This window comes from Podarcis pityusensis, assembly GCF_964106645.2.
Source record: "Podarcis pityusensis genome assembly, chromosome: W".
Classification (NCBI taxonomy): domain Eukaryota; kingdom Metazoa; phylum Chordata; class Lepidosauria; order Squamata; family Lacertidae; genus Podarcis; species Podarcis pityusensis.
The window spans coordinates 24,693,281-24,702,504 of NC_138045.1; the positions used below are offsets into that span (position 1 = coordinate 24,693,281).

The 9,224-nt window shown below is 46.9% G+C and overlaps 1 protein-coding gene across 6 annotated transcripts in view; it reads right to left on the reverse strand.

The window, feature by feature from the left end:
• Positions 1-7,059, reverse strand: part of LOC308467742 (far upstream element-binding protein 3-like) — a 312,914-nt gene extending 305,855 nt beyond the window's left edge. For 2 of the 6 annotated variants that reach the window (XM_080989441.1, XM_080989444.1), the window contains exon 1: positions 6,784-7,058. In XM_080989441.1, coding sequence (XP_080845567.1) covers positions 6,784-6,873 — 90 coding nt within the window. In that variant the 5' untranslated portion in view covers positions 6,874-7,058. Of the gene's footprint in view, positions 1-6,783 lie in introns of all 6 variants that reach the window. The other 4 variants (XM_080989440.1, XM_080989445.1, XM_080989443.1 and 1 more) reach the window with 3 other exon arrangements.
• Between the last annotated feature and the right edge of the window lie 2,165 nt (positions 7,060-9,224).

Here is a 9,224-nt window from a genome sequence, read left to right on the forward strand (position 1 = left end):
TTTTCACTTCAGCCCAACATTTTTCATAGTTAACTTTAAATAAATTCCCATTTTTTGCTGTCATGTTAATCCCCAGGTATTTAACTTTCTTAACCACTGTTAAACCTGTCACATTCTGAAACCTCTCTCTCTCCATTGGTGTTAGATTTTTCTCTAAAACCTTAGTTTTTAACTTGTTCAATTTAAATCCTGCAACCTGACCAAATTCTTGAATCAGTTCTAAAACCCTTTTGGTACTAGATTCTGGCTCCCTGAAGTTCTCTGCTCCAGTTCTTGGTTCCCCTTTTCCAGCTTTCCACCAGCCTGCTTCTCCTCGGCCTGTTCTTTCTGCAAGCCTGTTCCAGCCTAGGCCTACCAACTGTATTTCTCCTCCTCCCCCCTCCCCTCTAGAAAAGGAAGACCAGCCTCTCCCAAGCCAGGGCTGCTGGGAGATATAGCCCCTATAAACAGTTAATTATGAAATTATTGTGAGGTTTATTAAGTTAACTGTCTATGTATTTCTAATAGTATAACCCAGGCATAGGCAAACTCAGCCCTCCAGATGTTTTGAGACTACAGTTCCCATCATCCCTGACCACTGGTCCTGTTAGCTAGGGATGAGTTGTAGTCCCAAAACATCTGGAGGGCCGAGTTTGCCTATGCCTAGTATAACCAAATCAGTAATTTTTGATATAACTGTAAAAAGTACTCTGAAATTTTATTATTCCAAAAATGAAACTTTCATCTGATTGTGAATATTAAGATTATACCAGCACGAATGAGTCTTTCTGTAAAAAAAAAAAAAAAAGATTTAAATCAAGTCTTACTGGCTAGTGATTTAAATTGTGATTTAAATCGATTTTATTTAAATCAAATCCACCCTGCCTTCGACACTGTAAATCACAATGCCCCGCTGACTGTCCTGAAAATTGGCTGCCCAGATAAATTTGTGAACATCATTCAGCTCCTCCACGATAATATGACGGGAACAATCGTGGATAACAACGGCTCTCAAAGTGAACCATTCACAGTGGAATCAGGTGTTAAACAGGGTTGTGTTATTGCCCCAACTCTATTTATTACCTTCATCACCATGATCCTACACACTGTCGAAGGGAAACTCCCCACCAGGGTAGAAATCATTTATCAAACAGATGGAAAGCTCTTTAATCTGAGTAGACTGAAAGCAAAGAGTAAGGTTACCGTAACATCCGGAGCTTCAGTATGCTGATGACAACATAGCGTGTGCACAATCAGAGGATGACCTTCAAACCATCCTAAATATCTTTGCAGAAGCTTACAAAAAGCTTGGTCTATCGCTCGACATCCAAACCACCAAAGTGCTCCACCAACAAGCAAAAAACAACCCCTCTGCAGCACCACAAATACAACTCAATGGTGTAACGTTGGAAAAATTTGATCACTTCTCCTACCTGGGCAGTTATCTTTCCACAAGGGCTGACACTGATGCCAAAATCCAGCATCGCCTGAGCTCTGTGACTGCAGCTTTCTCCTGATTGAAGTGCAGAGTGTTTGAGGACGTTCGCAGGGAAACCAAAATGCTTGTTTACAAAGCTATTGTACTACCAACCTTACTGTATGCTTGTGAAACATGGACCACTTACAAATGCCATCTCCAACTTCTCGAAAGATTCCATCAACGGTATCTCTGAAAAATCTTACACATCACTTGGGGATACAGGCAAACTAATATCAGTGTACTGGATGAAGCAAAGATCACCAGTGTTGAAGCAATGATTCTTCAACATCAACTTCGTTGGACTGGTCATGTTGTGCAGATGCCTGATGATCATCTTCCAAAGCAACTACTCTATTTCAAACTTAAAAATGCAAAGTGTAATGCTGGTGGTCAACGAAAGAGGTTTAAAGACTGTCTCAAGGGAAATCTAAAAAAATGTCGTATAAACACCAACAACTGGGAAACACTGGCCTGTGAGTGTCCAATTCGAGAACAGCCTTTACCAAAGGTGTCAGGGGCTTTGAAGACGCTCAAACTCAGGACGAAAGGGAGAAACGTGCTAAGAGGAAGGCATGCTTGGCAAACCCTCACCTTGATCAACTCCTGCCCAGAACCCTATGTCCCCACTGTAGAAGGACATGTTGATCCAGAATTGGCCTCCAGAGTCACTTATGGACTCACTGTTAAAACCATGTTTATGTAAGGCAATCTTACTCAGCTATGAGTAATTGCCAAAGAAGACGACAATGACTTGCTCCCCAGTGATTCCAGATTCAGGTAGGTAGCCGTGTTGGTCTGACGCAGTCAAAATAAAAATTAAATAAAAAATTGTCCAGTAGCACCTTATAGACCAACTAAGTTTGTTCTGGTATAAGCTTTTGTGCGCATACACACTTCTTCAGATACACTGAAGCAGAGGTCACCAGACCCTTATATATACTGGGAGGGTGGGGTGGGGTATTTCTTAGAAGGGTAGTGGGAGATGGGTGATTGGCTTAATGGGTATGGTAAACCGGTTGGTGACTGTTAACAACGGTTAACGACTTCAATTACCGTATTTTTTGCACCATAACACTCACTTTTTTCCTCCTAGAAAGTAAGGGGAAATGTCTGTGCGTGTTATGGAGGGAATGCCTACGGGTGGCATGCCTACGGATTTTCCTCCTCTAAAAACTACGTGCGTGTTATGGTCAGGTGCGTGTTATAGAGCGAAAAATACGGTAGTCCTACAGGAAAAAGCAAGGGGTAGTATGCAGACGACCAAAAATAGCTTTAGCATGTGTAATGAGACAAGAATCCAGTATCTCTATTCAGAGCAGGCCTCTCCATAGTTTTCAATTTACAGAACTGTGCCAGACAAGGGATCCCAGGGCTGGCTTGTAAACTTTGTTTACGCTGCTCAGTCTCTCCGCCTAACAGCTGCTGTGTAGGGTAGCGCAGTAGCAGCAGCAGCTTTCCAACACATCCTCCAACCTATCCCAGAGCTTTAATTCTAGTTGAGGATATTTTGGGATACAGTATTTTTAGTATGGATTGAAGAGAGTGGCAGAGAGGGTGTTTGGAGGCTTTTTAGAAGGTGCACCCTACTTTACGCGATTTCACTTATGCACGTGGGGACCCAGAGCGTAACCCCTGCATAAGTGAGGAGATGCCTGTACTGTTTACAGCTCCAGCTGCTCTATCTCTAGGAGGATATTGTACAGCTGGAGATGGTGTTGTAAAGGGCTACCAGTGTTAGAAACTGGGATAGAGAAGCTATTCGCTACATGACCCCTGGAACCTAGGTTACAGGCACAAAAACAGAATGGCTAATCGCCATCCCCCCCCCCCCCCCAGTTCAGCAACACTTTCTTTTTATTTTTCAAAATGCATGAATTAATACAATTCACATCACTGACGCATTGTTAATATCACATTTTAATAGCAATTCTTAATTGGTCAAAAGCATAAAACATTTGAATAATTAATATTTACAGATGCCGGCATATATGTGTTACTACGAGCAGTTTCACACCAGTTTTGGACACTTAAAGTAATTTGCAATGTTAAGAGAGGTGCTATAAATAAAAGTACCGTATTTTTCGCCCCATAGGCCGCACCTAATTTTTTTTTGGGGGGGGGAATAAAGAAAAAAAATTATTCCCCCCCCAGGCACGGGGGAAGCCCGAGCTTCCCCCGACCCCAGCCCCCAGAACAGCCTGCTATCCGCAAGCCTAGGGAGCCGCGCCGGTCTCCCCAGGCTTGCGGAGAGGTGCGCGAAGCCCGGGCGCGCTCTTCAGCGCGCACCAGGCTTCGGAATGCAGGCAGCTCTGCGCCACCCTCTGGAGCCCCGCGCGGCTTCGCGCCCGGCTCCAGAGGGTGGCGCAGAGCTGCAGGAAGCCCTGGAGCGCAGGCAGCTCTGCGCCACCCTCCGGGGCTTCGCGTCGGGATCCGGAGGGTGGCGCAGAGCTGCAGGAAGCCCAGGAAAGCCTGCATTCGCCCCATAGGATGCACACACATTTCCCCTTCATTTTTGGAGGGGATAAAGTGTGTCCTATAGGGCAAAAAATACGGTACTTTCGACATTCATAAGCATTCACTTTGGGCATGCTAACTGCATATGTACAATCTCCCAGAAAGCTGCTCATTAATGATCCATGGGAGACTGGAAGCAACACTTCCTCTGTTTCCCAGCAAGATAGAAACCAGTCAGTGAAAGTTGCTACTCAAGCTGGTGATTGCAACGTGTGCTTAATGACGTAACTTCCAGCTGCGGGAGAGGTCTCAATCACCTAACTATACATATATATCCTTAAAACTGCCTTTTAAGAATGCAACACCTAACAGTTAAATTCAATTACCTTAAGAATGTGTCTAAAGGCATTTCATACCCTGTAAAGTGCTACATAAATAACAACACAAAAAACATACCTCCAAGTTAGTAGCATGATAGCAAAGGAACTCACCTTCCCTGTGAACTACTTTTTTCTTTCTTTCTCAGATCTTTATGGGCTCTGCTGCATTCCTTAATGTAACAACAATATGCTTTCTGCATAAGTACACTTACATCAATAGGCAAAGATTATTAGGACCAAAGAGCAAGGGGAAGGGGTGGGGGAATATCTATCTAAATTAGTCAGACTGAACAGTCGCTGAAATGAGTGTGCTTCCCTACACACACCCCAAGACAGATGGGGGAGACAGAGAGGGAGCACATTTGAAAGGGCAATGGCCAGGTGCCTGTCCTCCTCACAAATCACAGCTGCCCCTTCATCAGACAGAACAGAGACAAGGGAGAGCAGCCTCCAGCCAGCCCATCGCAGCTCCCAGAATTTCCGCCCTCCCTTCCCCACAGGTGGGCGCGGTTTGCGGCACTGAGCGGGGGTTCACCTGGGCGGGTGCCTCCCACCTGCTTGGGCCAGCCCGTTTGTCCAAGCCTCTTTTGGTTTTCTTCCTTCCAGGATACACACACGCGTGCGGTAGTATATACACACAGAGAAAAAAGCTACAGACTGCAGCTGAGCTCCGCAGAGGTGAAAGGGGAGAGGGAAAAACCTCACGCCAATATAGCTGCTAGAGAACCGAAGCTGAGCCACAGAGACATGCTCACACACCCCTTTTTCTTCAGCAGCCCACAATGTTCTGCCACCTCTCTTGCCCTCTTTTTTTGCCCGGCCCTCTCCTATCACAAGACGCCCCCCTTGAGTGCCACAGAACCAACCCAGAAGCAGCCCATTTCGCACTCCCCTTCATGCAACAGTAAGAGACAGAAAAGCATGTGAGGCACTTTTCCCTGCCCCTCAGCACCAGCTCAGTGACTCATGTTGCTGCAGCGGAAGCAGTACTTCCCTTGGGCAGCAACAGATTACTCAGGAGTCAGGCAAGGAGGAATTCTCGAGTCTCAGCAACCACATATGGCACCGGCTAATTTCAACCCCTGAGGGAAACCAAAATTACTGCTGGCTTAAAGCAACTCTTCTGTGAGTACATAAAGGTTACAATGCTTGAAATTCTTTGGTTTATAAAAGTACTGTATTTTTTGCTCCATAAGGCGCACCCGACAAAAAGGCGCACCTGACAAAAAGACGCACCTAGTTTTTAGAGGAGGAAAACTTCTACTGTATGTGACCTCCAGTTTCAGGAGGACACTGTACCTGTTGCTAGGAATCAACATCAATGATGCTATTGCCTTCATGTCTTTCTTAATAATAATAATTTATTATTTATACCCTGCCCCTAGAGATATATTGGAAAGATATTTAAGGTGAGGGGGTATAGCTACATAGCACAGCATCTGCCTGGCGTGCAGAAGGTCCCAGGTTCAATCCACAGTAGTATCTCCAAGTAGGGTTGGGAGAGACGCCCTGTCAGAAAACCTAGAGAACCACTGCCAGTCAGTGTAGACAATACTGAGCTAGACAATAAGGACCCCAGTGCTCTGACTCAATATACAGCATATATGCCTACGTTCCTAGTTTTAAAACAATGGTCTTATTGCTATGTAGTTTGGCCACACACCTGAACAGGGCCAAAAGACTTCCCCGCACCTGAGGCACAGCATTCATAGCAATAACCTTTTTCCATGCTGGTCCCTTCTCCCAGCAGGAGGTGTGGTGGACAGCTTTCCCCACCTTCCATATGCCTTTTCCTCCAGGTCTGGTCAAGCCCAGCCCTCTGAGCTAGATGGGCTAATGGTCTGCCACGTTATAAGGCTATGTCTCTATTGAAATCTGCTTTTAATTTAGAATCATGACAACTAGAATCTAAGTTCATTTTTAGCATATGATTCAAAGATCCCAGATTCAATCCTTGGCATCTCCAGGTAGGGCTGGGAATTATCCCCTGCCTGTCAGTGCAGACAACACTGAACTAGAGAGACCCCTCAATGGCCTGACTTATAAGTTAACGTTCTATGATCTTATATTATGGGGAAGGGGTACAGCTCAGTTGCACACAAAAGGTTCCAGGTTCAATCCCCAGTGGCATTTAAGGATAGGACTGGGGAATGCTCCCTTCCTGGAACTATGGAGAGCCACTGCCTACCTGTGCAGACAACTAAGCTAGACAGAAACCAATACTCTGAACTCAGCAAGCTGTGTCAAATATCAAGTCATGTTACTAAGTGGTATAGTTTGGGCCGCACACCTGTCAGGTGCCAAAACTGCTTCCCCGCAACTGAGGCGCGTCCCTTCCCACGCTGACCTCCCTTCTCCCAGGAGGAGGCGTGAGGGGCGACCGTTCCTCACCTCTTCACATAACGCCTCCTCCAGGTTCAGCCCCTCTCCTGTAAAGACCGAGGCGCGGGTCGCTTTGATGAGGTGGGGGACCCACCCCGAGCCTCTTACCTGGCGGACGCGATGCAACGCGTCTACGAAGCATTCGCTCTTACCCGCCCCCGCGGGTGTCGCATTCGGCCCCGGAGTCAGCTCCGCCATGACACGCGCACGCTGCCACTGCCTCGGCCACGGTGCAGGCCTCTTCCGCCTCGACCTCCCACCGTCCGGCTTGCTCCTGCCTCAGCCTCTCTGTCCAGCGCCCAGGGACTCAAGTTAGCTTGGCTGGCTGGCTGGCTTTCTTTCTTTCTTTGCTTCTCTCTCTCTCTCTCTCTCTCTCTCTCTCTTTCTCGACCCGTACCGGAAAAGGAAATCCCATTCGTTTCCGCCAGAAATAGGAAGTAGAACGAGGGAGGGGCGGGTTGAGAGAGAAAGCAGCACTAGGCCTGGGAAGGGAAGGCGTCGGAAGTCCTCCTAGCGGGATCTTCCTTCCGGAGCCAGGGTCACGTGGCCGGGGCGAGCTCCGCGTGGCTCGCCAAGAATGTCCAGAGTGAAAGGAGCCTGGAAGGAAGGGGTGGAGGGATCGTATTCCTCCTTTAAATTTCATTACTGTATGTAGTAGTGGCATGCTCGCAAGCACACCTGTCGGGTTTGTTTTTACTCTGATTTTAAATCTGTTGACGTCGTCACGTTTTTGTTTGTTTGATTTGGACCAGCTTCAGAATAAAACTTTTTATAGCGTTTCAGGACCTTAGCTATTGGGGGGGGGGGCTAGCCTGTTTTTTTGCCCCGGGTGAAGCCTCCAGAGGGGCGCCATTGAGGGTCCAATCCTGCCTGGACTCCCTCCGACGGCAGCCGCTCCTTGCCTCTTCGGAGTCTAAAAGCGTTATTCGGCAGGGAGCTTCCTACCTAGCCAGCTCTAATCTCGGTATAGTCTTTCGTGCATGGAGAGGGATGCTTAATTGCAGTGGGAAGCAGGAAAACTTGGAAGGCCAAAAGTGAACAATCCTCCCACCCGTTTCCCCGTTTATTGGCTCCGGAGGGGCCGCGACAAGGTTGCAAAAGCGTGATCCGATCGCCAAACTAAGCAGCTTCCCCCCTCCCACTTCCGGGAGAAGAATCCACCCCCGACCGACCCCCCCCCCCCTTCTGTGTGTGTCACACACAGAGAGAGAGAGAGAGACTGCATGCTTTCTTGGAATAAGTGGAAAAGGGTAAAAGGCGGATCCAGCTGATTTTAAACGGATCCTCATAAATTAATATGATTTATTTCATTCAAATTAAATAAAACCACCATGATACTGTAGACCACGTCTTACTCTGTTTGTTGTTGTTGTAGTTTTTTAAAAAACAACAACAGGTGCTTGGATTTGCTTGTTGTTTAGTCGTTTAGTCGTGTCCGACTCTTCATGACCCCATGGACTAGAGCTCGCCAGGCACTCCGGTCTTCCACTGCCTCCCACAGTTTGGTCAGACTCATGTTTGTAGCTTCGAGAACACTGTCCAACCATCTCATCCTCTGTCGTCCCCTTCTCCTTGTGCCCTCAATCTTTCCCAACATCAGGGTCTTTTCCAGGGAGTCTTCTCTTCTCATGAGGTGGCCAAAGTATTGGAGCCTCAGCTTCACGATCTGTCCTTCCAGTGAGCACTCAGGGCTAATTTCCTTAAGAATGGATGCATTTGATCTTCTTGCAGTCCATGGGACTCTCAAGAGTCTCCTCCAGCACCATAATTCAAAAGCAGCAATTCTTCGGCGATCAGGCTTCTTTATGGTCCAGCTCTCACTTCCATACATCCCTACTGGGAAAACCATAGCTTTAACTATACGGACCTTTGTTGGCAAGGTGATGTCTCTGCTTTTTAAGATGCTGTCTAGGTTTGTCATTGCTTTTCTCCCAAGAAGCAGGCGTCTTTTAATTTCGTGACTGCTGTCACCATCTGCAGTGATCATGGAGCCCAAGAAAGTAAAATCTCTCACTGCCTCCATTTCTTCCCCTTCTATTTGCCAGGAGGTGATGGGCCCAGTGGCCATGATCTTCGTTTTTTTAATGTTGAGCTTCAGACCATATTTTGCTCTCTCCTCTTTCACCCTCATTAAAAGGTTCTTTAATTCCTCCCCACTTTCTGCCATCAAGGTTGTGTCATCTGCATATCTGAGGTTGTTGATATTTATTCCGGCAATCTTAATTCTGGCTTGGGATTCATCCAGCCCAGCCTTTCGCACGATGAATTCTGCATATAAGTTAAATAAGCAGGGAGACAATATACAGCCTTGCCGTACTCCTTTCCCAATTTTGAACCAATCAGTTGTTCCATATCCAGTTCTAACTGTAGCTTCTTGTCCCACATAGAGATTTCTCAGGAGACAGATGAGGTGATCAGGCACTCCCATTTCTTTAAGAACTTGCCATAGTTTGCTGTGGTCGACACAGTCAAAGGCTTTTGCATAGTCAATGAAGCAGAAGTAGATGTCTTTCTGGAACTCTCTAGCTTTCTCCATAATCCAGCGCATA